The 23776-nt window shown below is 39.0% G+C and overlaps 1 protein-coding gene and 1 pseudogene across 2 annotated transcripts in view; one reads left to right on the top strand and one right to left on the bottom strand.

Annotated features, from left to right (window-relative positions):
• The window catches only part of TBC1D12 (TBC1 domain family, member 12), a 117473-nt gene that overhangs the window by 40634 nt on the left and 53063 nt on the right, over nt 1-23776 (top strand). The window contains exons 3-5 of the mRNA XM_011988459.1: nt 16011-16093; nt 20002-20119; nt 22612-22718. Coding sequence (XP_011843849.1) covers nt 16069-16093; nt 20002-20119; nt 22612-22718 — 250 coding nt within the window. The 5' untranslated portion in view covers nt 16011-16068. The remainder of the gene's footprint in view (nt 1-16010; nt 16094-20001; nt 20120-22611; nt 22719-23776) is intronic.
• Nucleotides 8562-9116, bottom strand: LOC105545512 (annotated as a pseudogene). Its single transcript, XR_001006936.1, has one exon. The product of XR_001006936.1 is annotated as a 40S ribosomal protein S11-like (transcript).

Raw genomic sequence — 23776 nt, 5'->3', positions numbered from 1 at the left:
TACTTTGACTCTGCTGTTCATTATGGTAATTACGCTCACTTTGCTTTGGTGGTTGAGTGCTGCCACTTGGTCCCTGTCACCCCAGGATTCAGTTATTCCCATTGCATTTAGGTTTCCCAGTTCAGTGACTGCAGTTCGCCCTGGAAGGTCTGGCTTACAAAAAAGTAATCACAGAGTTCTTCAAGAATGCTGGGGCTCCCATCACAATTTTATTTCTCACAATTGCAGTGAAAAATATGTCATCTGTGGCTGTAATCCTCGCACTTTGGGAGGCCGAGGCGGACGGATCATGAGGTCAGGAGATCGAGACCATCCTGTCTAACACAGTGAAACCCTGTCTCTACTAAAAATACAAAAAATTAGCCGGACATGGTGGCGGGCGCCTGTAGTCCCAGCTACTCGGGAGGCTGAGGCAGGAGAATGATGTGAACCTGGGAGGCAGAGCTTGCAGTGAGCTGAGATCGTGCCACTGCGCTCCAGCCTGGGCCACGGAGCAAGACTCTGTCTCAAAAAAAAAGAGAAAAATATGTCATCTCTGGGGTACAATGGCTCATGAGTGTAATCCTAGCACTTTGGGAGGCCAAGATGGGAGGATCACTTGAGCCCAGGAATTTGAGACCAGTCTGGGCAACGTAGGGAGCTGCTGTCTCCATGAAAATTTTTTAAAATTAAAAATAAATTTTAAAAAGAGACAAGTGTGTTTTCTGGACCCTTCCTGTATAGATGAGCGGGTTTTAAATGACAAACCTGTTCTGACATTCCCATGTCCCTGAGCCTTTGATTTCCTTCCTCTACGTTAAACCAAAGCAGGTCTGACATTTCCCCCTCGCTTCAGTGTGGGCCACCTTTTGGTCCATGTTTTAGCCAATCAACCAACCAAACTATTAGAGCCCCTTTCTAATTCTCTGGGCTGTAGCATTAAGTACAGCATCTCTGCTTAGTGAGCCCATATAAATGTATCCTGATCCAGCTTTATCTTATATCAGTCCTTGTTCTTTCCACCATTATCTTATACTCTTAATGTCCATTCCCATATTTGTTCCTCAGATTTCTATGTGTATAAATTTAAAAACTCAAATAGTTCTTTTGGAGTATATTATGCCTCCTCATGGGTCTCACTTTGTAACTCACTTTTAGGAGCCTGCTGAGTCTTGAGTTTAGTTATAGGCCTAGAAGCAAAAGGGTAGTAAGGCTAGGTCCTGAGGAGAATCATCATTGTCTTGCAGGGCAACTGCATCAGGGAAGGCAATTACCATTTCCTTAGGCAATGCAGGATTGATCACCTTCAGATGGTGTGGAGAGGCCTCTTCTACTGGCAAAGAAAATTCAGCAGAGTTTAGAAGCTCAGTGTCCCCAGCTTCATCGAGGTCTTCCCATGTATACCTATTTCAACTTTCAGGATCCCATTATTTCCCAAACATTGCCCTCACTTTAACAGTAGACACCTTGCGAGGCTGGGAGTTCAAATTTGTTGTAGTTCAGCCAGTCATAGAATGAGATTCTGTATTTGATTTTCAGCAGTTGCAACCTGCTACTATAGGATATGAGGGTCCTCAAGGTAGAAGCTTTTAGTCATTTATGTGGTGCTTAAGGTGGGAATTCAAATCTCTGAGTTCATCCTTTTCTTTTTCCACTTTGTCTAATGACATTAGGAGCAACCAGCCAATCTTATTAAATTTTTTAGTTTTCCAAATATGTTCAAAAGTAACATGTACATCATCACCCAGCTTTTTGCTTCTTATTAGTGGTTGATTAGGAGTATCCAGTGGGGTTATTTTGCTAATCTCTGTTGCTAGGTTACATACCATGGACTACCAGTGCTCTCTTTACTACTGCAAATTTCCATGTGGTATTATTTTTCTTCTGCCTGAAGAAGATTCTTTTAACATTTCTTATTGTATTAATACTAGTCCATTGGCAGTGAATTTTTTTTCTTTTGAGTGCTTTTAAGAATTTTTCTATCTCTGATATTCCTCAATTTGATTATGATATGCTTTCTTATTTTTTTTTTTTCATATTCCTTCTCTTTCGGGTTTGCTAGGCCTAATGTATCTTTGCATTTGCATTTATAGTTTTCTATAAACTTTAGGAAAAGTTTAGCCTTTGTTTCTTCTTCTGTCTTTTTGTTTTGCCCCCACCCACCTTTCTTCTGAGATGCCTAAATATATGTTGCTTGATAGTGTCCGTGTCCCATAGCTCATTTAGATGCTCTCACTCTCTCTTTCCCTTCCTTTTTTTTTTTTTTTTGGTCTTTTTCTCTGTGTATTTCATTTTCTGTAGTTTGCTATTGTATTTTCAAGTTCACTGAATTTTTTTCTTCTGCAGTGTATACTCTGCTGTCAGTCCCATTGCTCTATCTTGTGTGTTTTTCATTTTAGAAATTGTATTTTTCATTTGTTACATTTTTATTTGGGTCTTGTTTCCCTTCTTTTTATGTTCATACTCACTTCTGCCTATATAAAAAACAATGTATATAAACTTACATTGCCCAGAACCAGTAGAAGAATCAACGATCTGTGGCAGCTATAGCCTTACAAAATGTATTTCTTTAGTAATAAGAGTTGAGGCTGGGCGCAGTGGCTCATGCCTGTAATCCTCACACTTTGGGAGGCTGATGTGGGTGAATCGCTTGAGTCCAGGAGTTCAAGACCAGTCTGGGCAACACAGCAAAACCTTGTCTCTACTCTCTCTCTCTCTCTCTCTCTCTATATATATATATATATATATATATAATTAGCCAGGTGTGGTAGCACACAACTGTATTCCCAGCTACTTGGGAGGCTGAGGTGGGAGGATTGCTTGAGTCTGAGAGGCAGAGGTTGTAGTGAGCCATGATTACGCCACTGCACTCCAGTCTGGGCAGCAGAGCCAGACCCTGTCTAAAAAAAAAAAAAAAAAAAAAAGACTTGAAAGCCAAAATTGCTTCTTCATCCACAGGCTGCAGAATGAATGTTGTGTTGGCAGGCATGAAAACAGCATTCATCTTTTTGTACATCTCCATCAGAGCTCTTTAGTAACTAGGTGCATCGTTAATAAGCAGTATTGCTTTCAAAGGAATCTTTTTTTTTTTTTTTTTTTTCTGAGCAGTGGGACTCATCAATAGTCTTAAAATATTCTTTTAACCATGCTGTAAACAGATGTCCTGTCATCCAGGCTTTATTGAGCACAGGTAGAGTAGATTTAGAATTATTCTTAAGGGCCCTAGGATTTTCAGAATGGTCCATGAGCATTGGCTTCAACTTAAAGTCACCAGTTACATTAGCCCCTAAGAAGAGAGTCAGCCTGTCCTTTGAAGCAGGCATTGATTTCTCTCTTGCTTTGAAAGTCCTCGATGAGAAGGCTGTTTTGTCTACATTGAAAATCTGTTTAGAGTAGCCACCTTCATCAGTGATCTTAGCGTATCTTCTGGATAACTTGCTACAGCTTTTCCGTCAGCACTTGCTGCTTCATCTTGCACTTCTATGTGTGTAAACAGTTTTTTTCTTAGACTTCATTAACTGATCTCTGCTAGATTCCAGCTTTTCTTCTGTAACTTCTTCACCTCTCTCACCTTTCATAGAATTGAAGAGAGTTAGGGCCTTGCTTTGGCTTACGCAAATGTTGTGACTGGTTTGGTCTTTTATCTACACCACTCACACTTTCTCAGCAATAAGGCTGTTTTGCTTTCTTACCATTTGTGTGTTCATTGATTAGCGCTTTTAATTTCCTTCAAGAATTTTTCCATTACATTCTCCACTTGCCTAACTGGCTGAAGAGGCCAAGCTTTTGGCCTATCTTGGCTTTTTAAAAAATTTCATTTTTATTTTTTGTGGGTACATAGTAGATACATATATTTATGGGATAAATGAGATACTTTGATACAAGTGTGCAAGTGCATAATAATCACATCATTGTAAATGGGGTACCCATCCGCTTGAGCATTTATTCTTTGTGTAATAAGCAATCCAATTATAATCTTTTAGTTATTTTTATTTTCTCGTTTTTCTTTTTGTTTTCCAAATTCTATGTTAGGTTCCAGGATACATGTGAAGGTTTATTACATAGGGAAACTCATGTCATGGAGGTTTGTTGTACAGATTATTTTATCACCAAGGAATTAAGCCCAGTATCCAATAGTTACCTTTTCTACTCCTCTCCCTCCTCCCACCCTTCCACCCTTAAGTAGACCCCAGTATCTGTTGTTTCCTTCTTTGTGTTCAGAAGTTCTCATCATTTAGCTCTCACTTATAAGTGAGAACATGCGGTATTTGGTTTTCTGTTCCTGCGTTAGTTTGTGGAAGATAATAGCCTCTGGCTCCATCAATGGTTCCCATTTTCGTTCCCGCAAAAGACATGATCTTGTTTTTTTTTATGGCTACATAATTATTTTTAAATGTACAATTACATTATTTTTGACTATAGTCATCCTGATGTACTGTCAAATACTAGGTCTTATTCATTCTTACTGTATTTTTTTTTTTTGAGATGGAGTTTCGCTCTTGTTGCCCACCCAGGCTGGGGTGTAATGGAGCGATCTCGGCTCACTGCAACCTTTGCCTCCCAGGTTCAAGCAATTCTGCTGCCTCAGCCTCCCGAGTAGCTGGGATTATAGGCATGCACCACCATGTTCAGCTGATTTTGTATTTTTAGTACAGATAGGGTTTCTCCATGTTGGTCATGCTGGTTGTGAACTCCCAACCTCAGGTGATCTGCCTGCCTCAGCCTCCCAAAGTGCTGGGATTACAGGCATGAGTCACAGTGCCTGGCCCATTCTTTCTAGTTTTAAAAATCTATTAACCATCCTCACTTTCTCCCTGCCCCACTACTATCCTTCCCAGCCTTAGGTAACCATGTTTCTACTCTCTATCTCCGTGATTTCAATGTTTTAATTTTTAGCTCTACAAATAAGTGAGAAAATGTGATATTTTTCTGTGCCTGGCTATTTACTTAACATCATGATTTCCATTTCTATCCATATTGTTGCAAATGACAGGATCTCATTCCTTTTTGTGGATGAATAATACTCCATTGTCTATGTGAACCACATATTCTTTTTTTTTTTTTTTTTTTTTTTGAGTCAGAGTCTCACTCTGATTTCCAGGCTGGAGTATAGTGTACAGTGGCACAATCTCGGCTCACTGCAGCCTCCACCTCCTGTGAACCACATTTTCTTTACCCACTCGTCTGTTGATGGACACAGGTTGTTGCTTCCAAATCTTGGCTACTGTGAATAGTGCTGCAATAAACATGGGAGTGCAGTGCAGATATTTCTTTGATATTCTGATTGCCTTTCTTTTGGGTATATACCTAGCAGTGGGATTGCTGGATCATGCAGTAGCTCCATTTTTAGTTTTCTGAGGAACCTCCAAACTGTTCTCCATAGTGGTTGTACTAATTTCCATTATCTCCAACAGTGTACAACGGTTCCCTTTTCCCCATGTCTTCTTCAGCATTTGATATTGCCTGTTTGATAAAAGTCATTTTAACTGGGTTGAGATGATATTTCATTGTAGTTTTGATTTGCATTTCTCTGATCAGTGATGTTAGGCACCTTCGAATATGGCTGTTTGCCATTTGTATGTCTTCTTTTGAAAAAATGTCTATTCAAATCTTTTACCCATTTTTTAAATTGGATTTTTAGATTTATCCCTGTGGATATATAAGCTTGAGCTCCTTATGTATTCTAGTTGTTATATTAATCCCTTGTCAGACAGGTAGTTTGCACATATTTTCTCCCATTCTGTTTATTGGTTTTGTTTTTGTTTGTCTTGCTTTGCAAAACGTTTTTAACTTGATGTGATCTCATTTGTTCATTTATGCTGTGGCTGCCTGTGCTTGTGAGGTATTAATCAAGAAATCTTTGCCCAGTCCAGTGTCCTGGAGAGTTTCCCCAATGTTTTCTTCTGGTAGTTTCATAGTTTGAGATCTTAGAGTTAAGTCTTTAATCTATTTGATTTGATTTTTATACATGGTGAGAGATAGGGGTCTAGTTTTAGTCTTCTGCACATGATAATCCAATTTTCCTAGTATCATTTATTGAAGAGACTTTTTTCTCAAATGTATGTTCTTGGCACCTTTGTCAAAAATGACAGATTATCAGTAGATGTCTGGATTTGTTTCTGGGTTCTCTGTTCTGTCCATTGGTTTATGTTTCTGTTTTTATGCCAGTACCATGCTGTTTTGGTTACTGTAGCTCTGTAAGTATAATTTGAAGTCAGATAATGGGATTTATTCAGTTTTGTTCTTTTTTTTTTGAGATGGAGTTTCCCTCTTGTAGGCTGTAGTGCAATGGCGCGATCTCCGGCTCACTGCAACCTCCGCCTCCTAGGTTCAAGCGATTCTCCTGCCTCAGCCTCCCAAGCAGCTGGGATTACAGGCCACCACACCTAGCTAATTTTGTATCTTTAGGAGAGACCGGGTTTCTCCATGTTGGTCAGGATGGTCTCGAACTCCCAATCTCAGGTGATCTGCCTGCCTTGGCCTCCCAAAGTGCTGGGATTACAGGCGTGAGCCACTGTACCTGGCCAGTTTTGTTCTTTTTGCTCAAAATAGCTTTGGCTATTTTCAGTCTTTTTTGGTTGCATACAAATTTTAGGATTGTTTTTTCTATTTCTGTGAAGAATGTCATTGGTGTTTTGATAGGGTTTGCATTGAATCTGTAGATTGCTTAGGGTAGTATGGACATTTTAACAATGTTGATTCTTCTAATCCATGAACATGGAATATTTTTCCATTTTTTGGTGTCCTCTTCAATTTCTTTTATCAGTGTTTTACAGTTGTTATTGTTTTAAGTAAAAGAAGACCTTTTACTTATTTGGTTAATTCCTAGGTATTTAATTTTATTTGTGGCTATTATAAATGGGATTACTTTCTTATTTTTCAGATTGTTCAGTGTTGGCATATAGAAATATTACTGATTTTTGTCTCGATTTTTTATCCTGCAACGTTACTGAATTTGTTTATAATTTTTAATAGTTTTTTGGTAGAGTCTTTGGACTTTCCAAATATAAGATTATCTCATCTGCAAACAAGGATAATTTGATTTCTTCCTTGACAATTTGGATACCCTTTATTTCCTTCTCTTGTCTGATTGCTCTAGGTAGGACTTGCAGTACTATGTTGAATAATGGTGGTGTAAATCTGCAGCCTTGTTTTGTTCCAGATTTTAGAAGAAAGGCTTTCAGTTTTTTCCTATTAAATATGATACTGTGGGTCTGTTGTATATGGCTTTTATTATTTTGAGGTATGTTCCTTCTGTCCCCAGTTTTTCGAGGGCTTTTATCATGAAGGGATGTTGAATTTTATCACATGTTTCAGCATCAGTTGAAATTATATGGTTTTTGTCTTTCTTTCTATTGATATGATGTATCACATTGATTGATTTGCATATATTGAAATATACTTACATTCCAGGGATAAGTCTCACTTGGTCATGATGAATTATCTTTTGAATGTATTGTTTAATTCAGTTTGCTAGTATTTTGTTGAGGATTTTTGCATCCATATTTGTCAGGAATATTGGCCCGTAGTTTTCCTTTTTTTTTTTTTGGTGTGTCTTTGTCTTGTTTGGGTATCAAGGTAATACTGGCCTCATAGAATGAGTTCATAAGAATTCCCTCCTCTATTTTTCAGAGTAATTTGAGTAGCATTGTTGTCAGTTCAATTCTTCTTTAAATGTTTGGTAGAATTCAGCAGTGAAGTCATCAGGTCTTGGGCTTTTCTTTACTGGGAGACTTTTAATTACAACTCCATAATTAAAATGTTTTGTTCCATTGTAACTTGATATTGGTCTGTTCAGGTTTTGTATTTCTTCATGATTCAATCTTGGTAGGTTGTATGTGTCTAGGAATTTATCCATTTTCTCTGGATTTTCCAATTTATTGGCACAGAGTTGCTCATAGTAACCACAAACAATCCTTTGAATTTGTGTGGTATCAGTTATAATGTCTCCTTTTTCATCTCTCATTTTACTTATTTGAGTCTTCTTTTTTTCTTAGTCTGGCTAAAGGTTTCAATTTTAAACAAAATTTTAAAGTTTGTAATTAGTTTTCTAATTACTTAAAAACTAAAAAAAAACTAAAAAAAAATTCTTAGTTTTTGAAAAGTTCTTTTCAAAAAACCAACTTTTTGTGATGTTCTTTTGTATTGTTTTCTTTGTTTCAATCTCATTTACTTGTGCTCTTTTTCTTTTTTTTTCTTCTTTTTTGTTGTTGTTGTTGTTGAGACATGGTCTTACTTTGTCACCCAGGCTAGAGTACATTGGCATGAAAATGACTTACTGAAGCCTTGACCTCCCAGGCTCAGGCCATCTTCGCACCTCAGCCTCCTGAGTAGCTGGGACTACAGGCATGTGCCACCATGCTCTGCTAATTTTTGGGTTTCTTTTCTTTTACTAATTTTGGATTTGGTTTGCTCTAGCTTTTCTAGTTCCTTAAGATGCATTGTTAGGTTGTTTATTTGAAGTTTTTCTTCTTTTTTGATGTAGGCACTTATAGCTATAAATTTCCCTTTCAGTGTTGCTTTTGCTGTATCTCATAGGTTTTGCTATGTTTTCTTTCCATTAACATTTGTTTCAAAAAAAATTTTTTTTTTTTTTTGGGAATGAGAAAATAACTTTATTTCATTGTGGGGAGGGGGCCGTTGTCCAGCCTCAGAACTTCTGGAACGGCTTCTTGGTGCCGGCAGCCTTGGTGACCTTTAGCACGTTGAATCGCACTGTCTTGCTCAGGGGCCGACACTCACCCTTGTGACGATGTCACCGATCTGGACGTCCCTGAAGCAGGGGGACAGGTGCACAGACATGTTCTTGTGGCGCTTCTCGAAGTGGTTGTACTTGCAGATGTAGTGGAGGTAGTCTCGGCGGATGACAATGGTCCTCTGCATCTTCATCTTGGTCACCACACCAGAGAGGATCCGCCCTCAAATGGAGACATTACCAGTGAAGGGGCATTTCTTGTCAATGTAAGTGCCCTCAATAGCCTCTTGGGTGTCTTGAAGCCCAGACCGAGGTTCTTGTAGTACCGCAGGAACTTCTCCTTGCCAGTTTCTCCCAGCAGGACCCTCTTCTTGTTTTGAAAGATGGTTGGCTGCTTTTGGTAGGCATGCTCAGTCTGGATGTCCGCCATCTTCCCGGCCGCCTGAAATAGGACTGTTTCAAAATATTTTTAAATTTTCTTCTTAATTCCTTCAATGACCCACTGGTCATTCAGGAGGATATTGTTTGATTTCCATGTGTGTGTATAGCTTACAAAATTCCTCTTGTTACTGATTTCTAATTTTATTCCATTGTGATTGGAGAAGATGCTTGATATTATCTCATTTTTTTGAATGTTTTAAGACTTGGTTTGTCTTTAACTAAGGAAGTAACATATGGTCTATCCTTGAAAATGATCCATGTGCTGAGGAGAAGAATGCATATTCAGCCATTGGATGAAGTATCTTGTTAATATCTATTAGGTCTGTTTGTTCTATAGAGCAAATTAAGTTCAATGTTTCTTTGTTGATTTTCCATCTGGAAGATATATCCAGTGCTGAGAGTGGTGTGTTGAAGTCTCTGACTATTATCGTATTGAGGTGCATCTCTCTCTTTAGCTGTAATAATATTTGGTTTATATACATGGGTGCTCCAGTGTTGGATGCATATAGATTTACAATTGTTATATCCTCTTGCTGAATTGACCCCTTTATCATTATATAATGACCTTCTTTGTCTCTTTTTATAGTTTTTGTCTTGAAGTCTATTTTGTCTGACATAAGTATAGCTACTCTTTCTCCTTTTTGGTGTCCATTGTCATGGAATATCTTTTACTCTCCCTTTCTTTTCAGTCTATATATGTCTTTATAGGTGAAGTGTATTTCTTGGAGCCATCATATCATTGGGTCTTTTTTTATTTTTTAAATCTATTCAGTTACTCTATCTCTTTTGATTGGAAAGTTTAGTCCATTTACGTTCAATGTTATTGGTAAGTAAGAACTTACTCTTGCCATTTTGTTATTTGTTTTCTGGTTGTTATGTGGTCTTCTCATCCTTCTTTCCTTCCTTGCAGTCTTTCTTTTAGTGAAAGTGATTTTTTTTTTTTCTGGTGGTATGATTTAATTTCTTGCTTTTTATTTTGTGTTATTTGTCGAATTTTTTTTATTTGAGATTACCATGTGGCTTGCAAATACTATCTTATAACCCATTATTTTGAACTGATGACAACTTAACATTGATTTCTTAAGCAAACAAACAAACTAGCAAAAAGAAAACTAATACAAACTTTGCACTTCAACCTCAGCCTCCTGCTTTGTTTCACTTTTTTTTTTAACTTTTGTTGTTTCTTTTTTAACTTCTGTTGTTTCTCCTTTTTTTTTTTTTTTTTTAGACAAGGTCTTGCTCTGTTGCCCCGGCTGGAGTGCAGTGGTGCAGTCATCGCTCACTGTGGCCTCTCGGGACCAGTTGATCTACCCACCTCAGACTCCCAAGTAGCTAGGACTACAGGTGCATGCCACCACACCCGGCTGTTTTTTTTTTCTTTCTTTCTTTCTTTTTTTTTTTTTAAGTAAAGATGAAGTCTTGCTATGTTGCCCAGGCTGATCTCGAACTCCTGGGCATGAGCAATTCTGCCATGGCCTCCCAAAGTCCTGGGATTATAGGCGGGAACCACCATAATGGCCAACTTGTTGTTTGTCTTTATGTCTTATTTTATTGCCTATGTCTTGAAAAGCTGTTGTAGGTATTATTTTTTTATTGGGTCATTGTTTAATATTTCTACTTAATAGTAGGCTGGGTACAGTGACTCACGCCTGTAATCCCAGCACTTTGGAAGGCTGAGGCGGGTGAATCACTTGAGGTCAGGAGTTCCAGACCAGCCTGGCCAACATGGTGAAACCCTGTCCCTACTAAAAGCAATACAAAAATTAGCCGGGTAAGGTGGCACGTACCTGTAATCTCACCTACTGAGGAGACTGAGGCAGGAGAATCACTTCAACATGGGAGGCGGAGGCTACAGTGAGCTGAGATTGCACCACTGGGTATTGCTGTTCATTATTCAGGGCCCAAGGGGCCTTTTTTTTTTTTTTTTTTGAGATGCAGTCTTGCACTATAGTCCAGACTGGAGTACAGTGGTGCGATCTTGGCTCACTGCAACCTCCGCCTCCTGGGTTCGAGCAATTCTCCTGCCTCAGCCTCCCGAGTAGCTGGGATTACAAGCACATGCCACCACACCTGGCTAATTTTTTATGTTTTTGGTAGAGATGGGGTTTTACCATGTTGGTCAGGCTGGTCTCGAACTCCTGACCTCCAGTGATTTGCCCGCCTCGACCTTCCAAAGTGCTGGGATTACAGGTGTGAGCTACCAGCCCGGCCTCCAAGGGGTCTTTAGTCAGCATGTGATGAATCCTGCCAGGACTGGATTCTTCCCTTCAGGGCAGCAGGTTCACTTCTATTCTAGGGTGTCTCTAGAAATGTCGTCCAGGAGCTAGGACCTGAGATGGGGTCCTCACCACTGCCTGGTGCCGTATCTTACTGTGGCTGAACGGGTATCTAAGATGCAAGACAACGTTCTCTTTACCCTTCTTTCTCTTCTCCTCAAATGGAAGAAAGGAGTTACTTTTGTTGCTGCAAGCTTCACTGGGATTGAGAGAGGAGTGGCATAAACACTCCCCCAGCTGTCCTGTCTGGTGTTTCAGTGTGTCATGCACTACCCTAGTCCACTGGCTCTTAAGTCTAGCATAGCATCAGGACTTGCCTAAGAATTGCAGTCCTTGTGTCCTAGACTGTCTTTCAAGTTCACTTAGGATCCCAGAGCACTTTAACCTGCGATTGCAAGGCTTGCTGAAACTCAAGTTTCAGCTTCTGGGATGGGCGCTTCCCCTCTGGGCTAGTGCTGTTCTAAATGGTCCCTCTGTGGGTAGGTGCTGACTGAGTTCAGCATGATTTTGCTTTCCATGTGATAGGGCAGCATTAAGTTCAATGCAAAATTCCTCAGTCACTGTGTTGTTCCTCCCCTGAGTGCGTGGGTTCTGCCTCCTAGCGAAGAAGCCACTGCCGGGGGTTGGGGGAGGGGTCGTGTTGGCCATTTAAGACTGTCTTTCCTACCCTCTTCAATGCCTCTTGGGCGATATGAAGTTAAAACTAGGTACTGTGATTGCTTGCTTGATTTTTGGTTCTAATGAAGGTGCTTACTTGTATGCAGATAGTTAAAATTAGGTGTTCCTGCAGAGTGTACAATTGGTGCAGGCTTCTGTTCTGCCATCTTTCTTCACCCCCCTATCTTGGCTTTTGGCATGCCTTCCTCATTAAGCTTACCTATTTATTTCTGGCTTTTGATTTTAAATTGAGAGATATGGGACTCTTCACCTGAACACTTAGATGTCATTGTAGAGTTATTAATTGGCCTAATTTCAATGTTGTTGTATCCCAAGAAATAGGGATGCCTGAAGAGATGGAGAGAGATGGGAATGGTCAGTCTGTGGAGCAGTAAGACACACATATTTGCCTTGGCACACAAATTTGCCATCTTATGTTAGCACTGTGTGTGGTGCCCCAAAACAATTAGAATAGTAACAACAAAAATCACCACAGATCACCATAACAGATACAATGATAATGAAATAGTTTGAAATATTGCAAGAATTGGCTGGGCGCGGTGGCTCACCCCTGTAATCCCAGAACTTTGGGAGGCCGGGGCAGGCAGATTACCTGAGGTCAGGAGTTTGAGACCAGCCTGACCAACATGGTGAAACTCCATCTCTACTAAAATTACCAAAAAATGTAGCCAGGCGTGGTGGTGGGCACCTGTAACCCCAGTTACTCAAGAGGCTGAGGCAGGAGAATTGCTTGAAACCAGCCGGGAGGCAGAGGTAACAGTGAGCCAAGATCACGCCTTTGCACTCCAGCCTAGGTGACAAGAGTGAAACTCTGTCTCTAAAGAAAAAAAAAAAAAAAAGGAATATTACAAGAATTACTATAATGTGAGATAGAGACACACAAGAGCACATTGTTAGAAAAATGGCACCAATAGACTTACTTGACATTAGGGTTGCTACAAACCTTCAATTTGTAAAAAATGCAATATTTGCAAAATGTAGTAAAGCAAATCACAATATAGTAAGGTATACCTGTAGTGTATTTATAACAGCTATTTTATCATCCTTGTGTTATAATCCTATTATCTGTGACATTTTTATATTGTGACTGTTGATTAATTTTTCTTCTCATTATGCATTATGTTTTTCTGCTTCACATCTCTTTTTATTGAATGTCAGACATTGTGGTTTACATATAGGTGGATGCTGGACTTTTTTGTGTGTTCTTTTGGATACTTTTTGGCTTTAGTCTGGTTTGCAGTTTTTTGGAAATGGTTTGATCCTTTTGACCTAATCTTTGTTAGAGTGGTTCCAGAATAGCTTTTAATTTAGGAATAATTTGTCCTCACTACTGAGGCATTATTCTTCTAAGGACTCTACTTAGTACTCTTATCTGTCAGGAGGTCTTTCCACTCTGGCTGGTCTTGTGTGAACTTTAAGAATGTCCTTTTTTTTTTTTTTTCTGGTGATTCTTTCTCTGGCCGTAGTTTAATCACACACATGCACAGATCAGTACTCAGCTGAAACCTTGAGAGGACTCTTCTGCAGCTCCCTTCTTTTCTGGTTTTCTGATTTGTAGCTTTTAGCTGTCTTGGACTCTCCAACTCTGAACTGTCTCCTCATGTTAGGAGGATTGATGGACCGCTGAGACCTGGAAATGTCAGGTACTTGTAGGGTTACCTTGCTTATTTCTTTTCTCCAAAAGATCACTGTCTTGTGCTGCCCAGTGTCTGTTGTCTGGAAACTATAGTTTAATATATTTTGTCTATTTTCTAATTATTTAAGGGGAAAGGGTAGACCTGGTTTCTTTTATTCCATTATAGCCTGAAGCAGAAGTCTTAACTTTTATTTCTCCCTCCTACAACTTACCTGATCAATTGACTAATTTGAGAAGAGGAGGAAGAATTTATAATTTGAAAATTTGTCACATACCTTTTTCCACACTAGCCTGTCGAAAAGCAAAAACTGACTCCTAAAACTGGACATTATTGTGATTATGTTTGGATAAGTGGCAATATAGCAGTATATTTCTTTTTGTATTTTTTATATCTAAATCACTGACTCTGTGAAGCCATTGATTTGATAAACCAAAATACGGTGTAGTAGTTACCCCTTATCAGCGGTTTTGCTTAAGGCAATTTCAGTTACCTGTAGTCAACTGTGGTTTGAAAACATTAAGTGGAAAATTCCAGAAATAACTTTTAATTTTTAAATTGCGTGCCATTCTGAGTAGCGTGATGAAATCTCACACTATCCTGCTGCATCCTGCCAGGGACATGAGTTCAGTTTATCTGAGCTATATACACTACCCACCTGGTAGTTCACTTAGTAACCTTCTTGGTTGTCAGATTGACTGTTGGTGACACCACAGTGCTTGTGTTCAAAGAACCCTTGTTTTATTTAATAATGCCCCCAAGGCTTAAGAGTAGTGGTGCTGACAATTCAGATGTGCCAGAGAGAAGCTGTAAAGTTCCTCCTTTAAGCAAAGAGGTGAAAGTTCTCAAATTAATAAGAAAAAAAAAATATGCTGAAGTTGCTAAGATCTATGGTAAGAATCAATCTTCTATCCATGAAATTGTGAAGAATGAAAAAGAAATTTATGCTAGTGTTACTATCGCACCTTAAACTGCAGAAGTTACTGCCATAGTGCATGGTGTTTAGTTATGATTGAAAAGGCGTTAAATTTGTGGGTGGAAGATCTGAACAAAAATGTGTTCCAATTGATGGCAACATGTTGTGCTGGGCTAACTTAATCTCAATTAAATTAAACTTTATCATAGTTATGTATGTATAGGAAAAAACCTGGTATATATAGGGTTTGTTACTGTATGAGGTTTCAGGCATCCGCTGGAGGTCTTGGAACATAACTCCCAAGGATGAGGGAGGACTACTATGTATGCAAATGATGGATTATCCAGTTTTTAGTTAAAATGTTGCCTTAAAACTCTAATTAGTGGAAAGCAGTTTGACAGTTTGTTGTAAAGGTATATCCACATTTACTATATAACCCAAGACTTTTGTTTAACTAAGGGAAATGAAAGCAAATGTCTACACAAAAACTTGATGTTAATATTTATAGTAGTTTTATTAATTATAGCCCCAATCTGGAAACATGGATAAATGGAATACTACTCAGCAATGAAAAGGAATACATTACTAATACAACAACATGAATGATTTTCAAAACTGTGCTGAGCAAAAGAAGCCAGACATTAGTCCTTCAATGTAAATTAAAAACAAAACAAACAAACAAAAAAAAACAGACACAAGAGTCTATAAAATTCTTGAAGAAGAAACAAATTAATCTATAGTGGTAGAAATCAAAGAAGTAATTTTGTGAGGAGGATAAGTATTGGGCTACCACAAGGAAACTTAGTGGAATGATGGGAATGTTCTATATCTTGATTGGTTAGTTAGCTGCACAGGTATATGCATTTGTCAAGACTCATCAAACTACTCTTAAAATATGTTTATTCATTTTATTATATGAAAATTATATCTGAAAAAGTTGGCTAAAGAAAAGTCTACTAAGTGGGTTTAACAAATAACCTAAAAATATTCACTGCAATCTGAAATGGACTGGGCTCAGTGGCTCACACCTGTATCCCACCACTTTGGGAGGCTAAGTCAGGAGGGTCACTTCAACCCAGGAGTTTGAGACCAGCCTGAGCAACATAGTGAGACCCCATATCTATTTTTTTTAATCTGAAATGTTTAAATATATACGAACTTATATACACATGTCATAGAAATACGCACATTCACAAACACACACCACATATTAACAACCTGGATTCCGATTCTGTTCTAAAATGCATAGTTCTTTTCAGCCTTTTACTTCCTTATGTATGAAATGAGGTTAGTTTAGAAATTCTTTGTATCTGGGTGTAAAAAGAAAGAAGTTAATAAGTTTAAAGTTAATCTTTTAAAATTGTCTTGACTTAAGTCATTTTTTTTTCCAGAAATCTTCCTGCCAAATCTGTGGAAGAAGCTTTACGTCACCGACAAGAATATGATGAGATGGTGGCTGAGGCTAAAAAACGAGGTATAAAATTTAACTCCAAATGGTGTAATTTTCTGATTTTAATAGGAAGATGGATGGTAAAATTCATCAAGTCTATCTTCAAGATGATACTGAATTCTTTTTTTTTTTTTTTTTGAGACAGGGTCTTGCTCTGTTGCCCAGCCTGGTGTGCAGTGGTGCACTCACAGCTCACTGTAGCCTGACCTCCCAGGCTCAAGCAGTCCTTTTACCTCTCAGCCTCCCAAGTAGCTGGGACCACAGGCACATGCCACAACGCCTGGCTAGTTTTTTGTATTGTTTGTAGAGATGAGGTTTTACCATGTTGCCCATGCTTTTATTTTTCTCTACTATTTTTATAATTAAGTTTGTTCTAAAGGAGGAATAAAATGACATACCAGGATCATAGTTTTTCTGCATGTACTTTTACAAAACTAATAGGAGGAATCTTGAGATTACAGTCATAAAACTTGGACTACTACTATCTGAGTTTATAAATATAAAGATAATAATTCATGAATCTATTAATGAATTTCACTTTTTACCATTTTTATATTTTATAATTAATAATTTCTAATTATTTTATAATTTAATAATTTTAACTTTCTATATGACTGTGAGAATATGATTTGAAACTTAAATACTCTTTTGTGACTTACAGAGTCTCTCCAGAGGCCCAATTGTGTCATTTGATTAGGCACATAAATGCATACTCTTATGTGTATAATTTACATATTTATTCATTCTCTTCTCCAACCAAAAAAAATAATATCAGGATAATTTAACAGTGTTTATTTCCTGACAGTTGTTATTTCAGGATAAACATACATTTTTAGAAGATATTGCACAGCTGTATACATTTTTAGACTTAACATCTAATGCCTTATTAACAAATGATTTTTTTCCTTTTACTTCAGTGAATGGAACATTATAATGGTATACAGTTCTGCTTTATGGTTTTATTTTGGAAATGAAGTTATTTATTTAATGTTAAGTAAAAATAGGATATATAAGGCTAGTTATATCTTTCTAAAAGGCTTGCTTATTTAAACATTAGTTGAGTGTAGTTTACGGAATTCGAAATATTTCTGACATATCCAATTCAGTTTTTATTTATTTATTTATTGCTTATTTTTATCTTTTTGAGACAGGGTGTTGCTCTGTCACCCAGGCTGGAGTGCAGTGATGCGAACTTGGCTCACGGCAGCCTCAGTCTCCCAGGCTCAGGAGATCCTCTCACCCCAGCCTCCCAAGTAGTTGGGACCATAGCGTGCACCGCCATGCCCAGTTAATTTTTGTATTTTTTTGTAGAGACAGGTTTCGTCATGTTGGTCAGGCTGGTCTTAAACTCCTGACCTCAAGTGATCCGCCCACCTCGGCCTCCCAAAGTGCTGGGATTTTAGGTGTAAGCTACCACATCCAGCCTAAGTTTTTATTTTATTTTATTTTTTTTTATTTTTATTTTTTTTTGAGACGGAGTCTCGCTCTGTCGCCCAGGCTGGAGTGCAGTGGCTGGATCTCAGCTCACTGCAAGCTCCACCTCCCGGGTTTACGCCATTCTCCTGCCTCAGCCTCCCGAGTAGCTGGGACTACAGACGCTCGCCACCTCGCCCGGCTATTTTTTTGTATTTTTTACTAGAGACGGGGTTTCACCGGGTTAGCCAGGATGGTCTTGATCTCCTGACCTCGTGATCTGCCCGTCTCGGCCTCCCAAAGTGCTGGGATTACAGGCTTGAGCCACCGCGCCCGGCCTAGTTTTTATTTTTTATTATGTATGTATCTATTTTAGAGACAGGGTCACGCTCGTTGCCTAGGCCGGAGTGCAGTGATACAATTAGAGCTCACCGCAGCCTCAAATTCGTGGGCTCAAGCAATCCTCCTGCCTCAGCCTCCCTGGTAGCTGGGATTGTAGATGCATGCCTCCACACCCAGCTCTTTTTTTTTTTTTTTTTTGAGACAAAGTCTCACTCTGTCACCCAGGCTCCAGTGCAGTGGCGCAATCTCGGCTCACTGCAACCTCCGCCTCCTGGGTTCAAGTGATTCTCCCACCTCAGCCTCCAGAGTGGCGGGGATTACTGGTGCCTGCCACCAGGCCCAGCTAATTTTTGTATTTTTAGTAGAGACGGGGTTTTGCCATGTTGACCAGGCTGGTCTCAAACTCTTGACCTCAAGTGATCCACCTGCCTTGGCCACCCAGAGTTCTGGAATTACAGGCGTGAGCCACCATGCCCAGCCCCAGCTCATTTTTTTAAAGTTATTTTGTAGAGATGGTGTATCTCTGTGTTGCCCAGACTGATCTCAGACTCTTGGCCTCAAGCAGTTCTCCCACCTGGGCCTCCCTAGAGTGTGTTAACTGGCTCCAGTTAAGTTTTTATTTATTTTTAAAGTTTTTACTATATGATTACTATGTAAGATAGTTTTTGGTACTGGATGATCTTTAAAGCATGTTATGATAGGAAAAATATTGAACTGAGAAATCAGATGGCCACAGCTTTAACCTTGTGTGATACTACCTGGGTGTGATACTCTGAACAGGCCTAATGTTAGTTTTCTCATGCGTAAAGTGTGAGAGGCAGGTCAGCTTAATCAGGACTTTGAAGCTTCTCTTTCATCATTTTTTTGTTGTTGTTGGTAAAGTAGTGGAACATTTTGCCCAAGAAATCTTATAGAATGTGAATACATAAAACAAATAAAAGAAAGTAGAGATTGTTGGCCAGGCGTGGTGGCTCACGCCCGTAACCCCAGCACTTTGGGAGGCTGAAGTGGGCGGATCACGAGGTCAGGTGTTTGAGACCAGCCTGGCCAGCATGGTGAAACCTTGTCTCTACTAAAAATACAAAAAATTAGCTGGACATGGTGGTGTGACCCTGTAATCCCAGCTACTCGGGAGGCTGAGGCGGGAGAATCGCTTGATCCCGGGAGGCAGAGGTTGCAGTGAGCCGAGATCGCACCACTGCACTGCAGCTTGGGTGACAGAGTGAGACTCTGTTTCAAAAAAAAAAAAAGGAAAGTAGAGATTGTTTACTTGGCCTTCTGCTTGCCCCTCAAGATGGTTTCTAAGGCATATCTGAAAAAACAGTTTGAAAACAGTTTGGCTGGCTGGTCTCTGACATACTCACTGGTTCTAAAATTACATAAAGTTTTGATTTATGACTCACTTGCCTCTGCATTTGAGACATCTCTTCTTCTGAAATTGTGACCTTTGATTTTCAGAGATGTATTTTCTTGCCCCAACTTTTGCCTTAGAATGTAAGAGATGTACTGTTAATATATATGTTTTGGGGGACATTTTAAAATTTCAAACTAATTAGTAAAGTGAAACACCATATTAAAAAGTGCTATTGAAAAAATCATTTTTGAGTGTCCTGTGGGTTATGTCAGAAAATTTATAAACCCTTGTAGGAAAATAGGTATTGGTTAGTTGCCCACAGTTGTTTGTTTTTTATATAGTTAATTCGTAAGAAATTTGACTTCATAGGTTAAGTGTAAATAGAAATATGTGATAAAGTAATCTATTTAAATTATTTTTCTGACTTTTTATTCCATTTACTTTTATAGTAGCACAGGAGATGTTATTTTAAAATTATGTTAATAGCTGGGCATGGTGGCACACATGTGTAGTCCAAGCTGCTCAGGAAGCTGAGATGTGAGGATTTTTTTAAGTCCAGGAATTCAAGGCCACCTGGGCAATGTGGCGAGACCCATCTCTAAAAAAAGAGAAAACAAAGAAAAGAAAATTATGTTAATCAAGTTCATTTACTTTCACTTTTTCCCACCCTTTCTTTCCCTTTCCCTCCCTCCCTTATTTCCTCCTTTCCTCTTATGATAATATTCTTTTTAAGAAAGTCTATTTTGTAGAGTTTAGGTAGATGGAGAAGAGGACTTTGATCTAGCTTATTTGTATTGAAATAATTTTTACTCGTTTAAAACAGAAATTAAGGAAGCGCATAAAAGAAAAAGAATAATGAAAGAACGATTTAAGCAGGAAGAAAATATTGCAAGTGCAATGGTAATTTGGATCAATGAAATACTGCCCAATTGGGAAGTAATGTAAGTAAGCAGACTTTTCCTGAATTCCCATTTGTCTCTGAAGAGCTCCTGTTTCTGATTCTGTATTTTTATTATTCCCAGCATGTATTTTATGCTTTGGCTAAATTATACTATTAATTAATGCCTGAAAATTTCCATATTTATGTCTGTGCCTTTGCTTTTGTAAGTCCCTCAGTGTCTACCACCTACTTCCCTTACTGACCATCCTCTGTGTCTGCTAAGTCTTACCTATCCTTTGGGACCCAACTGAAATGCTAATTGATGTATAAAACTTTTAATGTCTTTAGTTACTGTATTTTCTTAATGCAACATACCATCAATTGTAAGATGCACTATTGATGTAATAGCTATTTGGAAAGAAAATATTAAATATGTAAATGCATTATAAGATGCATTTATTAATATTAAAGTGGTTTTTTTTTTTTTTTTTTTTGAGATGGTGTCTTGCTGTGTCACCCAGGCTGGAATGCAGTGGCCGGATCTCCACTCATTGCAAGCTCCGCCTCCTGGGTTCACGCCATTCTCCTGCCTCAGCCTCCCTAGTAGCTGGGACTACAGGTGCCCGCCACCTCGCCCGGCTAGTTTTTTGTATTTTTTAGTAGAGACGGGGTTTCGCCATGTTAACCAGGATGGTCTCGATCTCCTGACCTCGTGATCTGCCCATCTCGGCCTCCCGAAGTGCTGGGATTACAGGCTTGAGCCACCGCGCCCGGCCTAGTTTTTATTTTTTATTATGTATGTATCTATTTTAGAGACAGGGTCACGCTCGTTGCCTAGGCCGGAGTGCAGTGATACAATTAGAGCTCACCGCAGCCTCAAATTCGTGGGCTCAAGCAATCCTCCTGCCTCAGCCTCCCTAGTAGCTGGGACTACAGGCACCTGCCACTATACCTGGCTAATTGTTTTGTATATTTAGTAGAAACGGGACTTCACCATGTTGGCTAGGCTAGTCTGAAACTCCTGGCCTCAAGTGATCAGCCTGCCTCAGCTTCCCAAAGTGCTGGGATTATAGGTGTGAGCCACTGCACCCTACCATGATGTTTCTTGAGGTTTTTTTTTTTTTTTTTTACGAGGTCTCACTCTGTTGCCCAGGCTGGGGTGTAGTGGCACGATCATGACTCACTGCAACGCCGACCTCCCTGGGCTCAGGTGATCCTCCTCCCTCAGCCTCCTGAGTAGCTGGGACTACAGGTATGTGCCAACATGTCCAGTGAAGTTTTGTATTTTTGATAGATATGGGGTCTCACCGTGTTGCCCAGGCTGGTCTTGAACTCTTGGGCACAAGCAATCTGCCTGCCTTGGCTTCCCAAAGTGCTAGGATTACAGGTGTGAGTCACCTGCCTGGTGCAATGTGATGTTTTGATATATGTTTACATTATGGAATGATTAAATCAAGCTAATTAACAAATCCATCAGCTCACGTACTTCTCAGTATTTTGTGGTAAAACATTTAAAATCTGCTCATTTGGCAATTTTGAAATACACAGTTCATTATTATTTATTATAGTCACCATTCTATGTAATAGGTCATTAACACTTATTTCTTCTAATGGAACTTTGTACCCTTTGATCAACATCTCACCTTTCTCCATTCACTTTACCCTCCTCCGCCCATAACCACCATTCCACTCCCTACTTTTATGAGATTGACTTTTTTGGATTTCATATATGACTGAGATTATGTGTTGATTTTTCAGTGCCTGGTTTATTTCACTTGGCACAATATCCTACAGGTTCATCTGTGTTGTTGCAAATGACAGAATTTCTTTCTTACTGCCTTTTAACATAATATTTTAAAATATGCCTTATCTTCCCTCTCGACTAGAGGGTTGGGGATATCTTCTGCAATGCCTACTGTAGTTGGTACATTGGGAATTTGTTGAATATTGGCACAGTGTGACATATTATTTGAGGCACTTTACATAAGTAATTATATTTGATTTTTAGAACTTTCATCAGGTATATGTATTTTTACTCCCATTTATAAGGAAATTCAAGGTCAGAGAGGTTAAGTGATTTGCCCAGGGTTATACATTTAATTAATGGTTAAATTAGATTGGATCTCAGATCTATCTGACTTTAAAGCCGACAGTTTTTTTTTTTAGCAGACTTCACTGCTTCTCAAAAACTAGGACTTTACCCACTGTAGATTCTTGGTTGTTTTGTTTTTGGTACTGAATTGGTGACACATTTTTATGTCCCTTTTATCCTGTTTTTTAAATAATTGACTGCATATTTCTGATTTCTCATTGGCATTTATAAAACACATTTCCCTTTGGATTACTGTTGTCCCTTTGGGATCCTATACATCTTGTAGGATGTTGTTGCCTGCAAGCATGAACCCAAAGAAAAGAATGCATTACATACTTAATTCTCAATAGTCCTAAAAATGATTTGATCACTTGGCCATAGACTAAACATAATCCATCATGCAACTAGTATTTTTGGTATAAAAAGTAACTTTCTCCTTTTTTCTCCTCCTTTAATTCTAGGCGTAGTACAAGAAGAGTTCGAGAATTGTGGTGGCAGGGATTGCCCCCTAGTGTCCGTGGGAAAGTTTGGAGTCTAGCTGTAGGAAATGAACTAAATATCACTCCTGGTTTGTATTCTACGTTCAGTTACTCCCACATGTAGAAATAGCCATCTACAGAGTCACACAGCAGATTAGTAGAGTGACCATTAAAATAAATGGCCATTACCATATATAATGTCATTTTAAGAGCATGCTTCATCCCCCCAAAACCTGTTATGATTTAATAAGTTATTATAATTTATATAAGGATTTATGGGTTTTCCTTTAGTTTACAACTATCAATAATCTTCTTGGCATTCAAATATCAAAAACTTCTGGGATTCTACATGGCAGTGGATAATAAATATATATATAAAAAAAGAAAATAGTCAATTATGAAAAGGCTCCACTTTTGCACAAAAAACACATAAATACTGGAGGAAGGCTAAAAGTTTCTTTTCCTCCCTGTTTACCTAACTAAACCAGTCATTTTGGGATTTTTTTTTTTTAATTTAAAAATTTTAGGCCAGGCACAGTGGCTCATGCCTGTAATCCCAGCACTTTGGGAGGCCAAGTCAAGGGGATCACCTGAAGTCAGGAGTTCAAGACCAGCCCGGCAAACATGGCGAAACCATGTCTCTACTAAAAATACAAAAAAAATTAGCTGAGCATGGTGACACACGCCTGTAATCCCAGCTACTCAGAAGGCTGAGGCAGAAGAGTCACTTGAACATAGGAGGCGGAGGCTGCAGTGAGCCGAGATCGCACCTGTGCACTCCAACCTGGGCAAAAGAGCGAGACTCTGTTTATGAATGAATGAATGAATGAATGAATGAATGAATAATTTTAAAGTTTATAACTTGATTAGCTATATAAAGAAAAAACTTTAGCCGGGCATGGTGGCTCATGCCTGTTATCCCAGCACTTTGGGAGGCTGAAGCAGGTGGATTGCCTGAGTTCAGGAGTTTGAGACCAGCCTGGGCAACACGGTGAAACCCCTTCTTTACTAAAATATGAAAAATTAGCCAGGTGTGGCAGCGTGCGCCGGGAGACTGAGGCAGGAGAATTGCTTGAATCCAGGAGATGGAGGTTGCGGTGAGCCAAGATTAAGCCACTGCACTCCAGCCTGGGCGACAGAGTAAGAC

The sequence above is a fragment of the Mandrillus leucophaeus genome, unplaced genomic scaffold (genome assembly GCF_000951045.1).
Source record: "Mandrillus leucophaeus isolate KB7577 unplaced genomic scaffold, Mleu.le_1.0 Scaffold331, whole genome shotgun sequence".
NCBI lineage: Eukaryota > Metazoa > Chordata > Mammalia > Primates > Cercopithecidae > Mandrillus > Mandrillus leucophaeus.
This window is presented reverse-complemented; position numbering and strand designations above follow the sequence as displayed.